General features: G+C 41.8%; 2 protein-coding genes across 55 annotated transcripts in view; one reads left to right on the top strand and one right to left on the bottom strand.

The window, feature by feature from the left end:
• The window catches only part of CYFIP1 (cytoplasmic FMR1 interacting protein 1), a 99,374-nt gene extending 88,072 nt beyond the window's left edge, over positions 1–11,302 (top strand). For 3 of the 5 annotated variants that reach the window (XM_051822213.3, XM_051822214.3, XM_089309607.1), the window contains exons 26-31: positions 1,832–1,962; positions 7,024–7,096; positions 7,567–7,661; positions 8,339–8,577; positions 8,786–8,933; positions 10,585–11,302. In XM_051822213.3, the coding sequence (XP_051678173.1) occupies positions 1,832–1,962; positions 7,024–7,096; positions 7,567–7,661; positions 8,339–8,577; positions 8,786–8,933; positions 10,585–10,749 (851 nt within the window). In that variant the 3' untranslated portion in view covers positions 10,750–11,302. Of the gene's footprint in view, positions 1–1,352; positions 1,404–1,831; positions 1,963–5,459; positions 5,616–7,023; positions 7,097–7,566; positions 7,662–8,338; positions 8,578–8,785; positions 8,934–10,584 lie in introns of those variants that run through there. The other 2 variants (XM_089309608.1, XR_016217739.1) reach the window with 2 other exon arrangements.
• The window catches only part of NIPA2 (NIPA magnesium transporter 2), a 56,519-nt gene that overhangs the window by 4,739 nt on the left and 31,748 nt on the right, over positions 1–20,032 (bottom strand). For 39 of the 50 annotated variants that reach the window (XM_089309613.1, XM_089309617.1, XM_070053565.2 and 36 more), the window contains 2 exons: positions 17,715–17,875; positions 12,809–14,324 (listed from right to left, as the gene is read on the bottom strand). In XM_089309613.1, coding sequence (XP_089165739.1) covers positions 13,690–14,324; positions 17,715–17,875 — 796 coding nt within the window. In that variant the 3' untranslated portion in view covers positions 12,809–13,689. Of the gene's footprint in view, positions 1–6,748; positions 12,145–12,808; positions 14,325–17,714; positions 17,876–20,032 lie in introns of those variants that run through there. The other 11 variants (XR_011380686.2, XR_016217740.1, XR_011380681.2 and 8 more) reach the window with 2 other exon arrangements.

Here is a 20,032-nt window from a genome sequence, read left to right as displayed (position 1 = left end):
GGAAGGAAGGAAGAAAGGAAGGAAGGAGGAAAGAAAGAAGGAAAGGGAAGGGGAAGGGAAGGGGAAGGGGAAGGAAAGGATCTCTGCGAGTGAGATCCCAGTGGAAAGAACGGGCCATCAAAGAAGGAGGTACCTTTCTCTGAAGGGAGGAGAGAACTTCCACTTTGACATGGCCTTGTCGAAATAAGATCAAAGTCAGCGAGCTCAGGGGGCTTCCACGGCCTTGGCAACTCATGACTAGAACCTGGGGAGATTGCTGACACCTTAAACAAGAGTGTCAGTTTGTTAAGTCAACAACAGGAGTCACTGTGCACTTACTCCCCATGTAGGATCTCTGTTCTTAATGTGTAGTTCAATGTGAATTAATGATATGACTAGTGCTCAAACAGTATTTGGCATTTTGTGTTCTGTGTGGGGGCAAACTAATGAAATCTTTACTTAATATATACTAAATTTATCTTCTGTATATAAAGATAATCAAAAATGAATCTTGATGTGAATGGAATGGGAGAGGGAGCAGGAGATGGGAGGGTTGCAGGTGGGAGGGAAGTTATGGGGGGGGGAAGCCATTGTAATCCATAAACTGTACTTTGGAAATTTATATTTACTAAATAAAAGTTAAAAAAAATTTATTTGAAAGGCTGAGTTACAGAGAAAGAATCTGCCATCCCCTGGTTCACCCCACAGATGACCACAACAGCCAGGGCAGAGCCAGGCCAAAGCCAGGGGCCAGGGTGGCAGGGACCCAAACAGCTTGGTCCATCTTCCACTGCTTTTCCCAGGCCATGAACAGGGAGCTGGGTCAGAAGTGGGGCAGTTGGGACTCAAACCAGCGTCCATATGGGGTCTGTCATCGCTGCCAGTGGCTTTACCTGCTACACCACAGCACTGGCCTGAGAAGGAATTTTAAATGCTGAAGAGGGAACCTTTTAGACCAAGCTCAGTATGGGTACCACCATGTATACATTAGTGGCTTATAGAGCTTCCCTGGTGGGAGTGTGTCGGGATGACACAGGTGCAGGAGCATTCTCTCCACCAGGAGGTTCCACAGGGGATTAGACAGTGAAGCCAGGAACTGTGAGATGGCAGTGGTAGGGACCCTGGGGGCATGGGCTGCACTGAGGAAGGGGCTTGCAGGGAGGCAGGCATGTGAATCCTGGAGGTGGTACTCTGGTGTGACCCACTGGGATAGGTGGTTCAAGTCTGTAGAGTGTCTAGCTCTGTCCTCCCCTGGGTAGTTTTGGCCATTCTGTCTTCTGCATGACCATGAACGTGGGAATCCACTTCTTGATTCTTGACTGGATTAGCATTTTATCTATAGATCAAATTAGGGAATACTGATTTTCTTTCAGATCTTTATGTTTTCCATGTCTGTGGACCTGTTCCCTTGTACAGGACCTGGGTGAGAATGCATGGCTTGCTCTGAAACTCCCGGGAGGCAGTAAGGGTGCAGCTTTCCCCATTGTAGCTGTCTGGTTTTGTAGATTATCAGGTTACATTCCTTTCCATCGTGTGAAGGGACGTTGGGTTTTATCACATACTTTGTCACCACTGGAGATGGCAGTAAGGTCCTTCTTTTTTCTTGGGATGTGGTGACATTTCCTATTGTAGCCTTCTCTGAAGATACAGGGTTGACTGAAAACAGGTTCATGTGGTCTAGAGAGGATGTTCCCAGATGGTGGACATCCACCATTGAGGGAAGATGTTGGGGACAGGACATCGAGGCCATTCCCATAACAGGGCATGCTGGCAAGGTTAGAGTAGCAGGTGCTCCTGGCTGCTAGGACTCTGCTTCTGCAGCCTCTCCTAACACTGCTGCTTGCTTTCACAGGCATCCTGGAGTTTTTCCACCACCAGCTGAAGGACATTGTGGAGTACGCAGAACTGAAGACTGTGTGCTTCCAGAATCTGCGGGAGGTGGGCAATGCTGTCCTCTTCTGCCTGCTCATTGAACAGAGCCTGGTGAGTGCTTGACCCAGCCTGCCCCAAGCATGCCCAGGTCACACTCTGCCAGTAGTACAAGCAGCCTTATTTAGTAGGGAGTATGGGCGTGTTGTAAAGCACCATTCTTTTTTTCATGGCAACTTAGACTTTGATTTTTGAATGATTACTTACAACTGAAAAAAATGTGATATAGATTTATTTTGAGAATATTTTGTTTTGTGAACATTGTGAAAATGTCCTGTGGTATTTCCAACAGCTAAATTACATATTTGATGTGCCTGTAAGATATGCAGATGGGATTACTGCCCAGAAGTCTCTGCAGTGAGGGAATTTCTCTGAGGCTGCTGAGCACCTGAAGTGTGGCTCAATGTCACAGAGAAACTGATTCATTGAATTTCAATAGCTGTATTTCCCCCCTAGCTACTGAAGACAACAGTATAATATGAATACCTAAGAGTACAGGCACACTTAATCACAGTGGGATACCTTACTTTCTTGACTGCCTCCTCCTAGTCTTTTAACCTGATGCTCTGTCCCCTGTACATCTCATCAACTAACAGTTTACAACTTCTTGAACTGCAAACCAAGTGACTGTTAGAGCCCTATGCAACTCTAGTTTGCCTTTACCTCATGACTAACAAGGAAGACATTTGGTCATTAGCTCTCGTTTTCTGTCAATTGGCACCATTTGGTTCCTTTGTGTATTTCTGTACAGATGATGTAGGGGAAGGAATTCTTTGTGTGCATTATACAAATCACAAATATTTCTCTTGTACCTCATCTTTTCATGCTGATAATGGTGACTTTTGATCAAATGATCTTAATTTCAACATAGTCATTTTTTTAAGGATTGTCACTTTTGTAACCTTTTAAAGTTTTTTCTTACATAGGAGTTATCAAGACATTCATATCATCATCTAATGGGTTTAGGTTTTGCTTTTTGCACTGAAGTTTGCAACACTTCTGGAGTTAGTTTGGAGTGTAGTGTAGATGAAGTTTCTTATCTTCATGGGCTGACCAGTTGTTCCTCCTTCCCTGGCTGATCAGTGATGTCCTTCCCTGTCACCTGTCCGCTTTCTGGGTGCACTGGTCTTTTGACATATCTTTCGACACACTGGCTTTTGACATATTCCCTTGGTCCATGTGTCTGTCCCAGGCATAACAAGTCATGCTCATTACAGCTCTCATCATTCTTATTACATGATAGTACTTTCCTTTACCTTGTTCTCTTGCACAAGTATGTCGTCTTTGGGGATATTTGCTCTGCCCTATAAGTTTTAGAACTAGCTTGCCAAATGTATTAAAAAACCATTTTGGCATGTAGATAGGTATTGCATTAAAGCTCTAGGGATTTTTTGTCACTTTTTTTTTAATGTTTATTTTGAATATCAGAGTTAGACAGGGAGAGAGAGAGAGATCTTGCATCTGCTGGTTCACTCCTGGATGGCTGCAACGACCAGGCTGAAGCCAGGAGGTCTCCCAAGGGGGTGGCAGGGGCCCAAACACTTGGACCATCTTCTGCTTTTCCCAGGCCTTTAACAGGGAGGTAGATCAGAAGTGAAACAGCTGGGACACAAACTGGCGCCTACATGGGGTGCTGGCATTGCAGGCAGCAGCTTTACCTGCTATGCCACAATGCTGGACGCAGCTAGGTTGCTTTTCAAAGCTTTCTTGTACGTACATAGTGGCTTTTCAGAAAAGGAGTCAAAGGTCAGGGTGTGGTAGACTACCAGGCCCCCAGGGACTGAGCTCTAGCACTGGCCACCTTACAGTAACATATGAGTTGGCTCACGTCTGTTGGTCCAGGGTCAGGTGTGGACACATCCAAAGGCCAACAGCCTTTGTGAAGACCTGTGTCTTTCAGCTTCTCCTATTCCTGCACTCCAAGGCAGAGGGACTGCAGCAGCCCTAAGACCTCATTGTCCCCACTACATGTGAGCTCAGTGGGGACATTTTTGAGCAATCCCTGCCAGGGAACCTTCCATACTAAGAGTGTTGCGCATGAGACGGAGAACCTGCCAGTCTTGGCCAGCAGGTAGCCCATGTCTAGGGCAGCCTTACTCTAAGAAATTAGTGTTCACCAAATAAATGTGAATTTTAGAAAACCAGGTAAGTTACAACAAATTCCTTTAAATTTAAAGTAATCTCTCATCATGAATTTTAATATAGCAAAATTTATTTATTTATTTGAAAGTCAGAGTTACACAGAGAGTAGAGGCAGAGAGAGAGGACCTCCATTTTGCTGGTTCACTCCCCAGATGGCCACAACGGCTGGAGCTATACCGATCCAAAGCCAGGAGCCAGGAGCTTCTTCCAGGTCTCCCACATGAGTGCAGGAGCCCAAGGACTTGGGCCATCTTCTACTGCTTTCCCAGGTGCATAAGCAGGGAGATGGATAGGAAGTGGAGCAGCCGGGACTAGAACCCTTGCCCATAGGGGATGCCAGCGCTTCAGGCCAGGGCGTTAACCCACTGCGTCACAGTGCCGGCCCCAGGAAAATTCTATACTACAGGAAAAGTACCTTCATGGGCAGCTTTTCCTGAACACACAGACTTCTCCTCAGTGGTCCTATCCATGGTGTTTTCTCCCACTGGCCTCCAGTAAGGCAGTGAGACTTCCTGAGGGGACAGCCTGAGGAATTGGGTCAGGTGGTAGCAGGAAGCCCATGAAAGGCTGCTATCTCTTCTGTCCAGCTGCCTTTTTAGGAAATAAACTCAAAGGTTTTGCTTTACCTGCAAAATAGAAGATGTCAAGGAGTGCTTGCATGGACATAATTACAGAACCGCATGAATTTGAAGGAAAACTTAGACTATTCAAAGGAACAATCTCCACCCATTGTCATGGCACTGACTGGATAGCTGTTGACTTCTGGAAGGAGTGTGATGCTTAAGGGTAAGAGAACTCTGCTCAGATCCTTAAAACATAGCTGTTGTGTCTTGAGACAAGCACATCCCTTGTAGTTATCTGACACTGAGACCATGCTGTAGTGGCCAGGGCTGCCACCAGGATTTTATTGTAGAACCAAAATTGTTAATCTTACTCCAAATCTGTGTGTTGAACAGATTCATCTTACAGCTTTTGGAAAGTAGCATTTTTGTTTTTTAAATCCTGCTCCAGAAACCCAACCTAAAAATTCTTGTAATATAGTTATTTAGCTGTGGTTGTGTTAAGCTGTTTTAGAAATAAAGATTTTTTTTTTAAGTCTGTTTTTTGAGAGGCAGAGAGAGTGTGTACGCCTATCCATTGGTTCACTTTCCAAATGTCCCCAACAGAGACTGGGACTGAAACTGGGAGCCAGGAATTCAATCCAGGTCTGTCATGTTGGTCGCAAGGACTCAACAACTTGAACTATCACTGCTACCTCCTAGCATCTACATTAACAAGCTGAAAGCCTGGAATCAATGCTGATGTGGAATGCAAACATCTTAATGGATGTCTTAACTACAGGCCAAATGCATGCCCTTCCTTTGTTTTTATTAATGCTGGTTTTTATACCAATTCTCATCTTTTTCTAGTTTGGTTTGGGAGCAAAAATTTAAGCTCATTGGCAGTGATACCTAAGAAGCACAGACTGCCCAGTGGGGCCCCTGCATGGCCTACAGAGTCCATTCATGCCCTCCTGCTGGGACTCTTCCACCTGTAGTCCCATTGACCATCCAGGGGTCATTCAGCTTCCTCATCTGGTAAGGCCAATCACCATCCTATCCTGTTAGTCCAGATGGGCCCACTGCCCTCTCTGCTTTGCTTTTTGCACTTGACAGTAAGCATGTGTCTTGTGAGATGACATCACCCTAGGATGTGGTGATGGTCGTCTTTGTAGCTGCATGGCACACCCGACATCACTACTGATGTGCATTTGCGCAATGTACATTCACCTCTGGCCTTTTCCCTTTTTGTTTTCGCTTGTTCCTCTCTCCTACTGTGTGCTTCCATTTCTAGAATACAAGCCCCATGGCAGCAGGCTCCACTGTGGACACTGGTCCTGAGTTAGCTGCTATTCTGTATATCTAATGAAGCACTTAAGATTGCCGCTCCTTTGCCTGCCTTAGGAGTAGAAAGTGGGGTCTGAAGTTGTCAGGCTTCTTTAGTGTCCCCAGGGGAGCACACAGTAGCCTTCTGGCTGCTGGCACTAGGTTTGACTGGCTTGATGATTATAGACTAGTCTTCTCATCTTCTTCTGGTCTTAGTTGTACTATCACCATTTTTGGGGAGGTCCTCAGGAGGTAAAATCAGTTGTCTTGACTTTGTGATGGCTGATTCTTTGTTTAATCTTTTATTCTGTCTTGATGGATGCTAACAGTGCAGGAAAGGTATGAGTAGGAGGCCCTCTTACATCTTCCACTTGCCCTGTGGAGAAGAATCACTTCCATCTGCAAGGACCCTTTCCCATGGTCTAAGAACCTGGTTGTCCTATTCTTGCCATGTTTAGGTTCATGGTGGGTTTTTAGAGGTTCTGAAAGCTCTGTAATACTGGAGGTACACTTTTTCTCAATGTGTGAATTCTGAAGAATGTTCCTTGTGTAGGCTTCTTGCCACTGGAAAGGAGTTTGTGGTCTCACAACAGCCCAGAGTTAATAGTGCAGAACTTTGTTCCAGGCTTTGTGAATGAGCTGGATTCCACAGTTATGTTCCTGGTTCCTTCTGCTTCTCCTGCCTTATTCACTGGGGAAGCATCCTTCCTTCTGCCTGGGTGTACAGTGAGGTCTCGCTATAAAGTGTGGTTGAGGCTAGTAGGGGTGGGGGAAGGGTTGCCAAACCAGTGAATCCTGGACAGCAGACTACCACACTCAGTCCCAATACATACTCATATGTACATTTTTTTAATGAATTAAAAATAATTGAAAATTCAGTTCTTTGGGTACAACAACTACATTCCCAGCACTCAGTAGCCACATGTGGTGGGGTAGCCATGGCATGGACAGCACAGACAGACAACATTTCCATCATCCCAGAGTTCTGTTGCCACACCACTTGGAGGGCTTGGCCTCACTGGCAGACATGCCTTGTTTCCAGAAACAGGTTTCTCTGTCCATCTTGCTGTGAGACACACGCTGACATGACCTTCTTTCTCTACCCTAGTCTTTAGAAGAAGTATGTGACCTGTTACATGCAGCCCCTTTCCAGAACATCTTACCACGTGTCCATGTGAAAGGTAAGCTGTGTGTCCAGTGTGGACCAGGAGTTCAGAATGCCTATTGCAGTGTGGTATTGCTCTGTGCAACCAAGAACTAAAGGCCAGTGCTGGACTGAGCTTGATGCCTGGATAGTCACAACTGGGAATAACCGAAGAGTACTCACAGCCAAATTAAATGGATGCTCTATAGCTCAGGTATTTATGGCTGAAATTATATGTAATCTTTACAACAGCATGGGAGCAGAAGTGACCAGGAGGCACTGTCTTAGTAGATTATGGGTAAAGAGGTTCCCTGTATAGTTCGAATTTTCAGTAAGTTTTTTGAATAATGAATACTGAACAGAAGATCAGTTTTCTCCATTTGATTTAAAGCATCAGATTAGTTCTATGAAAGAATTTTTAAAAAGAATCTCTATACTTGTTAACTTAAAAATCTTTCATTTTCTTAACAAAGGAGAATATAACTAATTTTTTTTTTTCTACTGCAGAGGGGGAGAGACTTGATGCCAAGATGAAAAGACTGGAATCCAAGTATGCCCCACTGCATCTTGTCCCACTGATTGAAAGGCTAGGGACTCCTCAGGTAATGTGCTGTGGCTGCCGGGGATTGCAGGCTGGGTGTCCATACTAGGCCACGTGATGGGATTGGGGCTGATACTCAGCCACTTGGGCCTCTATGTCTCAGAGTGGGTGTGGAGTTTAAATGAGCTAATGATAGAAAAGATTTAGTACAGCATTTGGACCTAAGACATGCTCAGTAAATTTCACTAGTTGTTGGCCATTATCCATCCTTCATGATGGACAATGAAGCTTTTTCATAGGTTTTTAAGAACAATAAATTAGGACAGGAAGCAGGGTATCAGGGTAAAGTTCTGTATCAATTTACACCAGGATCAGGAATACTCAAGCCTGCCACTGCTGCCATTTCAGACCTCTTTGTAGTGGGGGCAGTCCTATGCACTGTAGAATATTTAGCTGTGTCCCCCACCTGCTGGGTGTCAGTAAACCCAGCCCACATTCTGACAGCCAAAACATGTCTCTGGACATTGCCAGATGTTCTAATCAGAACAGCTGTGCATCATTCCCTTTGTGTAGTAGTATATCATAAGCCAGATAGGTAATTGCTGATGTATTTGACTTTTGTTCCTAAAAATCCTCTCTCTAAGCTAAGATTCCATGAACAAAACTATAGTAGTTTGGTCTCAGCACTAACATTCTGTTGAGGGCCCAATAATATCCCTCTGCTTTTGCTTTCTGCAGCAAATTGCAATCGCAAGAGAGGGTGACCTGCTGACCAAGGAACGGCTCTGCTGCGGCCTGTCTATGTTTGAGGTCATCCTGACACGGATTCGAACCTTTCTAGATGACCCTATCTGGCGTGGGCCTTTGCCTAGCAATGGAGTCATGCACGTGGATGAGTGTGTGGAGTTTCACAGGCTGTGGAGTGCCATGCAGTTTGTCTACTGCATTCCAGTGGGGACGCATGAGTTTACTGTTGAGTAAGTATGTGTTAACATCTGATGCTCTGGAATGGAACAGTTTGTAGGGAAACTACAGCATGCCAGAGGAACCCAGAAGAGGTGTTTACCAGAAATGGAAAATCACCCCATGCTCTTGATGATTCTGGTGGTTTGGTCATGGATGTGTGGAAACAGACTCAGATAAAAAATTTATGAAGTCTTTCCCACTGTTTATTGCTTCTCCCAGGCAGTGTTTTGGTGATGGACTCCACTGGGCTGGTTGTATGATCATTGTACTTCTCGGGCAACAGCGGCGCTTTGCTGTGCTGGATTTTTGCTATCATCTACTTAAAGTCCAGAAACATGATGGCAAAGATGAGATCATCAAAAACGTGGTATGTGAATGAAAATCTTCTGTCATTTGGATGTTTTGCAGAAACGTACTTCCTACTTAAGAAAACTTTTTCTGGGAAAGTTCTGCATCCTAGTAAAGTACCACTAGCTGAACCTTTCTTTCCCCAAATGAATTAAAATGTAAAGCAGTACAGCAGATAAAATACAAACTGTTTCAAATTCCTTCTCTTTTCAAGGTACTTAGATCTACTTCATTTCTTACCTTGCAGAATCCACATTTTCAATTTATTGGCATATTATACCAGTCTTCTGGCTTCCCAGAAATCAAAGTGCTTTTCCAGCTGTTTTTAAGCTCTTTTCTGTGTTAAGAATTCCTTGAATTCTAGAAAACCCAGCCATTATCTTCTCAAATATTTTAGCCCTTTTCTAAAGACTTTTGTTAGACCTGTGTATTCTATTTTCCATGACCCTTTTCCATTGCAAACAAACAAATCACCACAGGCTTAGCAACAGTTCTTCTGATCAGGAGTCTGGGTATTGCATGGCTTAGCTGACTCCTCTGCTTACAGTCTCACAAAGCCAAAATCCCTGTGTCAGTGGTGCTGTGTTCCTTCAGGAGGCTCTGGGGATGCATCTGCTTTCAGGCTCATTCAGGTAGTTGGCTGTAGTCAGTTCCCTGCAGTCATTTCTTGCAGGCTGTTAGCTCACATTTCTCTTCATTCTTGTCACTTGCTCCCCCACTTCCAACACTGGGTTGAGCTCTCTTCTAATCTTCTGACATACCCTTCTGTCACATCTCTAGGTAGAACCAGTCTAGTCCTGTGTCTTAAGAGTTTCCAACCTTAGCCATATCTGCCAAGTCTTTTTCACCATGAAAGGTAATATACTCACAGGTACCAGGTCTTGGAGAGACTGTTATAGTGCCCATGCCTTCATTTCCTTGACTGTCTGGGCTACATCTCTAGTACTTTCTTCAGATATGTCTGTAGTTAACTCACTTAAGCTGTGCCAAGTCTGGTTAGTTTTTACTTTTAAAAATGATTTTTGTTCAAATTTTGGTGATAAATTTGACAAAAAAGACATCTGTCAAATTTAATTCTGAAGGCCTTAGGAAGCTTAAAAATACCAGTACATAAGGAAACAAGTTATTTATTTACGAGCTTCTATTTTATTAAACTGATTTATATAGCTTTCCTCCCAAGGTTTGCATTTGCTTCTGCTCAGCACCACAGTGTTACTCTTTGGGACTACTATGGCGTAACTTCCTGGGGGAATCCAGCTTGCTTATGGCCCAGGCTGTCACTTCCTGCTGCTATTGGCATCTGCCCCTGACTTTACCTCCCACAGCAGCAGTGCTTTTAGAGTTTCTTGTGTGTCTATTTTAACAGGAGGATCTACTAAAGGAGCCTGCCCCCAATAGTGCATTTTATTAGTTTACTAGTCTTTCCCCACTGATTATACCATCTTCATCTTCTAGCACACAATAAGTTCTTAATAGCTGTTGAATGAATAGGTCTTTAAATTATGCAAATGGGCACTGGACTATCTTCTAGTTGTTCCAGTAGTTGCATTAAAGATGAAACTATGTCAATACGGTTTGCTACAATTTTTATGAGAAAATATGAAAATCCTAACACTTTGAAACATAATAAATTTACAAGTGGTAACAGTAAAACATCCTCATTGTTGTAGCCTTTGAAGAAGATGGTGGAAAGAATTCGCAAGTTCCAGATTCTTAATGATGAGATCATCACTATCCTGGACAAGTACTTGAAGTCTGGTGATGGAGAGAGCACGCCCGTGGAGCATGTGCGCTGCTTCCAGCCGCCCATCCACCAGTCTCTAGCCAGCAGCTGAGGGCACACTAGGCTCTGCTGCCCACAGCAATTAATAACTCTAAGGCATGTTTTTCTTTCCATAAACTATTTAGTGAGATTTTTAGGGACTATTTTTCAGTATCTGTTCTTGTTAAAGAGGGTGCTTTTTGATCTAAAGGCTTAATTTTATAAAATTGACTTATTTTTCTAGACTAAAATTGTATATGCTTTTGGTAATTATGAAGTCTGAGAATATTGGCTGCTGAAGGTTCCCATCATATTCTTACAAGATATTTCCAGTTTTTCTATGGAATGTTCCAGCAGCTAGCTATGTCAAAATGTTGCTGAGTTCATTCATTTATCCCTTAAGTTACTTAATGCCAGCTAACTGTATTAAAATCCCTTACCATTAAACTTAATGATTAACAGTTTAGCTTTGTTGAGGGATTTTTTTCTGATGATCTTTTTTTTTTTAAGTCACTGTTCCCTTTCCTGTCTTGCGCCAGTGTACTTCAATTCAAATCTCATTGTGACAAAATCCAATTTGTGGGGATATGATTTAAAGGTTATAGAAATAAAACTAATGAAACCTATTTGTGTTCTTTCATTTTCTACAACCCTGTGTTAGTTGGCTTAGACAGAGTCCTCTAATTATCTGAATGAAAGGACTGGGCCCAAGTCAGAGCCTGCATCACTTCCAGGATTACGAAGTGGGACAAAATACTCAAACTATTCAGAATGCAACCCTTCTCACCAGCACACATGTTGAACTTTCTATTTAGTTTTCCACAGGGGTGAAATACAAACCAGGCTAGCCAGAGAAGCAAGACAATGGCTGTGTCTTGGCAGCTCCCTTCTGTATATAGAGAAGGGACAGACATGTAAGTGCCTCTTGCTGTGTGTTTCTATGACCTGGAAGAGGGCAGCAGTTTGGGAAAAGGAAATTGGCCTGGTGATAGCAGGTGCTGCACATAAGGGACTGAGAAAAACGTGGGTCCTGTCCCTAATAGCCCTCAACCTCCTTTCATGTAGCTGGAGTCGGTCCCTATAATCTGTCATCAGGAGTGATGCCATGGACATGCACAAAAATTGAGAAACACAAAATTTTAAAGTATTAGGGCAACATGTTGTTGGAAATGCTGACGGAATGGAAAAAATATTTGTACCTATCATTAAGTGCACAGTACAAAACGCCAAATTCTATCTTAACGTGGCAGTTATTTCACAGTTGGAGTGTCACAAACAAAGATTTCTTATGTTTGACATTTTCACACAAAAAAGTAGGAATACTTCCACAAGTCTTGGGAAATCTGGAGCTAAGCAAAGTTTAACAAAACTATTAAAAGTTACCTGAAAATGTTGCCTTTGGTAATGTGAATTAATAGCCTGGGGCCAGGATTCTGCTACAGATTAAGAGGTGATGTTTGTGCTCACCCTATAAAATACAATGAGAAATTAATCACTAAATGTCTTATATTACTAAGTTTTATAAGGCTTAAACCAAATAACATGTAGTAATACTTATATATAATTTCAAGTGTAATAAGATTTTAAGTAAGAATTAGCAATAATTAACTCATTCTCAATGAATGAACTGTCACTCCCAAGTGGGTAAAACATTGTTCTCTTAGGTACAAAACACAAATATACAGCATATCTGTGGAATTAAATGGGGAGATGCAGTTAGGCAAAAATTTCTCAAAATGCTCCTAAAACAAGGTTGTTGAAAGGGCAAATTATTTCCTAAAACTTGAGGACAGTAGAGAGCTGTCAGCACCATTACATGAGGCTCTCATGGTGCTCAGTGTGGCTCAGAATAGACTTGTCCCAAACCTCAGATGGGAGGAGCACATCGGGGCAGGCCCACATTCACACTCTCAGCACCAAGGGAAAACTCAAAACTTTAAAAAGGCCAATCAGTGGCCATGAGTAGCTAGGTTTTGAAGCTGGATGGGGTTAATTATACTGTTCTACCTTTTTCACACTTCCATTATTTCTAAAACTATACAGTGAACCAAATGAACTCTTAAGAAAGTAAAATACTTGGTACAAAGAGACCATTTTTACAAACTTTTTTTCTAAGCATTCAGACTTAGAACTTTGTTTCAGCTTACTTTTTTATTATAACATGAGCTAAATTTAAGAAATAGCTTATTTTCTGTTTCCCCAGAGTTGTTTGTTGAAAAGTCTCTGTAACAACATAACTCATTTTAAAAGTATATTGAAAAGTACAGGAGCTGACATAAAATGATAGTTAAGGTTTTAGGTATCATGGGATTAGAAAAACTGAAGAGTAAACCCAGCCAGTCTGCAAAGTAGAGCTTACCCGCCGCATAGATGGGAAATGCCCTGGTTTAACCAGGGACTAAGGCCACCAAATGCACACAGGAAGTTGGATTCATAGTTAAATGTCACAGTCTAAGAATTATTTCTTTGGGGGCAGTTTACTACCTTTATTTTGTTTTATAAATGAGCTTCTTCATGTAGAAAGTTAGGATTCCTGAAACTATAACACATTTCATAATTAAAATAACTCATCAAACAGGAGTCATTTGTACAGGTAACATGTCACAAGATAATGTACTGGGATAATTTTGTTCTTTTTAAAAATCAAGAAGATGTATATGGTTAGGGATTGATGGGTTTAGATGACAAATGTACTCAGATTTTCATCACCAATGAAAAAATAAAGCATTTTATACACTTAAAACTGTCATTAGTGCATTTAGATTTTGGAGAAGGAATCAAAAGGTAAAATATTTCTACAATAATACAATGTTAATATAAATCGGTCATGTTCTGAGGTCATTATAGTGAGCTACCATCACTTAAGAAAAGTGATTTCTTGGTCCAAATTAGTGAAACCTTAAAAAAGATTGTCTTTAGATAACCTTACTTGAGGACAATGCGTTTTCAAGACACATTCTGATGTTCAAATTCACTTTACAACAGAATTATAGATTAGCCTTTTAATTACATCTTAAAATGCTGTCAGGTTTCCATTTCTTCGGGAGATATTTTCACCAGTGTGTTGTTCAATTCCACAGGTTACGCTTTCTTCATTACTATTAAGAACTTCATACATACTAGAGAGATTGCCATTTACTGCTTTTTCATCTTTCCGAAAAGACACGGGCAAACTTGATAGACTAAAGCTGACATCTTTAAAGGCATGCAAAAGGAAGATCCCCACAATGATTGTAAAGAAGCCACTCAGAGTACCAATGACATCATCAACAGGCATATCTTGCCACTCCTTAAAAAGAATAGCTGAACACGTTAAGACGGAGGTTGTAAAGAATACATAATATATTGGAGTCACGATGGAAGTGTTGAATATGTCCAGGGCCCTGTTCAGGTAATTAATCTGTGTGCTCACACAGACAACCAGGCTCAGCAGAAGGATCCAGGCCAGAGGATGCCGCAGCACGGGCTTTCCTGCAAACAGCTCTTTGATAGCAATGCCCAGGCCCTTCACACAGGACACTGAAAATGCTCCAATGACGGAACAGATTGTTATATACACGAGAATGTTTGTCTGTCCATGGCGAGGTCCTACCACAAAGATGAATATCAAGGACACAATGACCACAAGTGTTGCAAACACCACAAAACCTGGAAAAGGCAAAGAAAATTTACATTTAGTCAATGTCCTCTTTAAACACAGAATCCACAGTAAAATATACTAAACAGGAGGGAGAAAAGTTAGGGGCTGAAAATAGAAGTTGGTCTTTTGCTAACCCAGCAAAAGCACATCCACAAATACTTAGAATGAACACAGTAGAAGACTAAACTAGACCTTTTTCACAAAATGTTAGACCACTAACATCTTTCAACTAGCATCTCAGACCTACTTAAGTGCTTTATGTCATAAGGAAAAGAGAGTAAGTATGATCAGAAGTGATAGAAAGTAGTAAAGGAAAAATCAAGCTGCCCTTGAATTTGTTCAACAAATATACAGATGCCAAAATGAACAGAGGGGTTTCAAATCGCATTTTCCCTCAGAGAAGAAAATTTTAATATTTAGAGAAAATGGCTAGAATAAACAGCAAATCAATTAAGAACATGAAATGTACTGTCAGGGTTCTGAATGAATATGGAAAATTGAAACAAGCATGACAACAGCTAAGATATGTGTAGCACTGTGTGCCAGGCACTTTTCTCAGTAATTTGTACTCAACTACTATATAGATACTACCATCTGCATTTTGAGATGAGGAAAAGGGCTGCCTGTGATGCCAGCATCCCATATTAGAACACTGATTTGAGTTCCAGTTATTCTGCTTCTGATCCAGCTGCTTCTTGATGTGCCTGGGATGGCAGAAGACGGCCCCCAAGTACTTGGACCTCTGATACCCATTTGGGGGACCCAGAGGGAGTTCTTAGCTCATAGTTTCACTCAGCCTGGCCCAAAACCAGGTGTTGCAGCCATCTGGGGAGTAAACCGGCAGATGGAAGCTCTCTGTCTCCCATCTATCACTGTGCCTTTAAAAATAAAAAAAAAGAAACAGGCACAGAGAAGTGACAAAAATTTACTATTATTTCCTCAAACTTCACTAATAAACAGTAATAGTTATTTTTTAAAAAAGTAAATACACAAAAAGCAAATACAGTAAGGGGATGACAGCAACAATATTTTGTAAATCAGAAAGCAGAGGACAACTCATTACTGATACAGCAGATCCAAGAGAGCTGAATGCTACAGCAATGATCAGACAAGATAGCAACTTAGTTCACAGCACAAGATGCTCAAAAGGTACAAAGTCTCTCTGCAGTAGGGGGGCAGACAAGACTGAAAGCAAGGCCTGGCTGAAAGTGCATTCACGAAGCACCAAATCCCTTCCAACTGTCTTCCCTTTGCACTAAAGGGTCCCAGGCCAGCTGAGCATGTGCGTGCCACACTAAAATAGGGAATGCGGTAAAGGTGTGGATCCAGACATTAAAACCTCCTCTCCTCTTAACTCCCAGGAAAGTACCAGCTTTGCTGGGGATGTGACCAGCCTTTTAAAGAAAAGCAAGCAGCAAAAGATCACCAGGAGAACGACTAAAGCAAACAAAAAAATAAAGCCTTTGCTTCCTCCACACAGAAAAAACTTCCAAAAACTATCCCCTAAAAGAATAAGAAAAACTGCCACTAATAGCCTCAGAAACATGTCATGAAACATCATTCTAACTTGATGCCCACAACAATTGTAAATAACAGGTGAACATAAAACAAAACCCAAGACAAACAGCAAACATTTACTTGAGGGCATGAAAGAACAGCCAAAATTGAGAGGAAAGGGACCAAAATTGTGAGAAAAGGGGAAAACTGCCCAACACTCATTTGCATTTTCCAAGGTAACTGACAACGCCAAGGTGACTGTGGATGTAAAAGCCAGTGAAAACTGTGGAAATGTGATGGCATCTTAGAATTTGGGGTTACTTAAGGAGCTAGGACTTAATGGAGTAAGATCCAGAAATGAGAGAACTACAGAACAGAGGGTCCCAGTTTCTGTGTCCTGTTCCCTTGATGGCACTTGTGGGCCCTTAAGCTATTCAGCCCATGTTAGAGGAACCAAATGGAAAGACTGCCCAGAGGGCTGTGGGCTTTGCAGGAACTTCAGTGGACCTGTGGTACTTAGTAACCAAGTTCACAGCTCCCCCAGGTAGAGGGACCCACATCAACATCCCCAGCTACCAGCTGGCAGCCACAGAGGTATGAATAATAGCTAATTGGAAAGAAACCAGACTCAGCAAAACTTTAATTCACACCTACAGCTGAAAGAGATCTGCTGCACTTGTTTGCCTGCCAGAAGAAATTTCTCTCTCAATATCCTATGTTCAGCATTCAAAAAACATTAAAGGACAAAAAACTAAATGCCCCAAAACCAAAAAGAACAAGACCACAAAAACAGGTCTTCAAATAATCTTATCTTATATTGAAGCTAGCAAAGACTTTAACAAAAACCAAAGAACAGGGACCAGTGCTGTGGTGTAGTAGGTTAAGCCTCTGCCTGCAGCGCTGACACCCCATATAGATGCCAGTTTGAATCCCGGCTGTTCCACTTCTGATCCAGCACCCATGTGGGAGACCTGAAAGAAACTTCTGGATTCTGGCTTTAGATAGGCACAGCTCTGGCTGTTGTGGCCATTTGGAGAGTTAACCAGCAGATGGAAGACCTCTCTCTAACTCTGCCTCTCAAATAAGTCTTTTAAAAAAAAAAATCAAAGAACAAAAGCAAATGCTTAGAAATTAAAAGTACAATAGCAGAAATAGAAACTCAAAAAGCCAGCATCGTGGTGTAGTGGGTGAAGCTGCAATTTACATCAGCATCCCCTGTCACAGCAATGGTTTAAAGCCCTGCTGCTCTGCTTCTGATCCAGCACTATGCTACTATACCTGGGAAAGCAGCAGAAGACAGGCCAAGTACTTGAGTCCCTGCCACCCATGTGGGAGACCCGGAAGTGCCAGCTGTTTGGGGAGTGAACCAGCATATGGAAGATCTTTTTCTCTTTCCCTCACTCTGTCGCTTTGCCTTTCAAATAAAAAAATCCTTTTAAGAGAAAAAAATGCAAGATACACCTTAGGAAAACCAGAAGGCAGAGCAAAAAGGAAAAAAAAATCCAGAAAAATCAATGATCTACCTCAAGAGGTGCAATCAACAATGTGTAAGAATTTCACAAAGAATAAGGGAAAGAATATCAAAGGAGTAATTCAATTCAGTTCCCCTGAAAAAAGACATGAATACACAACTTAAAAAGACTCACCAATACCTAGCACAATAGATAAAAATCGACTCTTATCTAGACATGTCACTGGGAAATTTCAGGCTCCAAAGGTAGACAGTACCTGAAGTAGTTAGCAATGCAAGCATGTTATTTAGAAATACAGAGCTAGAGGTTGGGGGATGAGGAACATGTGCTCATCATAAGCTATGTAGAAAAATTTAATCAAAATTTTGATTAAACATAAAAATAAAAAGTAAAATACAGTTAATACCAATAACGCTTTTTTATTCTTACCTGGATCACCTAGTTTGTGAGACATTTCATTTAAAGTCTCAATCTCCTCCTCTTTTGGAGCATGAATGACCATAACTGTAGATCCTAGAATACTTAGCAAACATCCAATTTTCCCATGAAGATTAAGTCTTTCATTTAGAAAGTATGAAGAAAGAATGGCACTAAAATGGGAAGAAACAAGGTTGGGAACTTTAAAATAACCAGCTATTTTTCTTATTTTTAAATATCAAAACTCACAATTTACATTATTGAACTTACACTGTGAGCTTATGAGAATTCTGATTTTCGACCAAAGTAAAAAAAAGTAACATTCAATCTTAAAAAAATTACCTGCTTCACTCATTTACTAAACCTAAATTTACAATGGAAAAAAGCTATAGTGTGTACAAATTTATATCCTAATTAATCATATGCATAGATGTGGGCATTTAGCTCAGCAAAAAATACACAACAATTAAGAGGCTTGCATCCCACATCAGAGAACAGGGTTGATTCCCAGCTCCAGCTCCTGGGAGGCAGCAGTGATGGCTTATTTGGGCTGCTGCCACCAAGGCCTGCACTGAATTCCTAGTTCTTAGCTTTGGCCTAGACCCAGCCCCACCACTGTAGGCATTTGGGAAGTAAACCAATGGGCAGAGAAAAAGCTAATGTGCTTTTTCTCTGCCACTCAAATTAATAAAAAAAAAAAATAAAAACTATATTCAAAATGATGTTTAAAGTTTGCTCAGATTTAATGTATTCCTACTGATTAATCTATCCCTCTTAAATGTTCAAAATTATATGAGTTTGCCAATTAAATAATCAGGTTTTAATAATGTATGGATAGTTTATTAAAACCTAAAAAGAAAAGCTAGTATAAATAATGGTATAATATAAAAAAAAAACTTGGCTGGCACTTTGGCTCACTAGGCTAATCCTCCGCCTGCGGCGCTGGCACACCGGGTTCTAGCCCTGGTTGAGGCGCCGGGTTCTGTCCTGGTTGCTCCTCTTCCAGTCCAGCTCTCTGCTGTGGCCCGGGAAGGCAGTGGAGGATGGCCCAAGTGCTTGGGCCCTGCACCCGCATGGGAGACCAGGAATAAACACCTGACTCCTGGCTTTGGATCTGTGCAGCGTGCCAGCCGTAGCAGCCATTTGGGGAGAGAACCAACGGAAAAGAAGAACTTTCTCTGTGTGTCTCTCTCACTAACTCTGCCTGTCAAATAAATAAATAAATAAACAAACAAACAAACTGGGGCCGGTGCTGTGGTATAGTGGGTAGAGCTGCTGCTGCAGTGATAGCATCTAATATGGACACTGGTTCAAGACCTGGCTGCTTTGCTTCTGACCCAGCTCCCCACTAATGCATCTGGGAAGGCAGCAGAAGATGGTCCAAGTGCTTGGGTCCCTGCACCAACATGGGAGACCTGGAAGAAGTTCCTGGCTTTGCACTGGCCCAGCTCCAGCTATTATAGCCATTTGAGGAGTGAACCAGCAGATAGAAGATCTCTCTTTCTCTCTCCCTCTCTGTAACTCTGCCTTTCAAATAAATAAATCTTTAAAAAAAAAAAAAAACTTCTTGGAAAAAAAAGATAAAAACACATATTATTTAATCAACTCTGGGAATAGAACCCAAAACCGAGATTCAACATGGACTTAGTTGTTTAGGCTAATCATTAAAATAAGAGAAATCCCCGTTTTAGACTGCTCATGTAAAACAAGATCCTTAGGCCAGTCTTCAGAAGCATATAGTCCTGATTCAGTTGATGACTTCCTGTAGCAGACATAGAAACTTACTCATCTTTACCATGACCTATCAAAGTATACATGTGTTAAAAGGTATATGCTGGGACAAATACAACTGGAAATTTAAAACACTGAAATCAAAGTAGAACCAGCGCATCCCTGAATAGCAAGATAAAGTATAAAATTAACTTTATTCCACAAATCACCTTTTTAGAACCACTACAAAGTATAAAAAATGTCCTGAAGGGTCCAGCACTGTGGTGTAGTGGGTAAAGCCACTGCCTGCAGTGCTGGCATCCCATATGGGTGCCAGTTTGAGTCCTGGCTGCTCCTCTTACAATCCAGCTCTCTGCTATGGCCTGGGAAAGCAGTACAAGATGGCCCAAGTCCTTGGGCCCCTGCACCCACGTGGGAGACTCAGAAGAAGCTCCTGGCTTCGGATTGGCACAGCTCCCGCTATTGCGGCCAGTTGAAGAGTGAACCAGCACATGGAAGACTTCTCTCGCTCTCTGCCTCTCCTTCTCTGTGTAACTTTGGCTTTCAAATAAATAAATAAATAAATAAATCTTAAAAAAAAATTCCTTAAGGTTGCCACT

The sequence above is a fragment of the Oryctolagus cuniculus genome, chromosome 12 (genome assembly GCF_051225735.1).
Source record: "Oryctolagus cuniculus isolate XC-2025 breed Fujian yellow rabbit chromosome 12, ASM5122573v1, whole genome shotgun sequence".
NCBI classification, from domain to species: Eukaryota; Metazoa; Chordata; class Mammalia; order Lagomorpha; family Leporidae; genus Oryctolagus; species Oryctolagus cuniculus.
The sequence above is the reverse complement of the archived record's forward strand: the minus strand, read 5'-3'. Positions and strand labels throughout refer to the sequence as shown.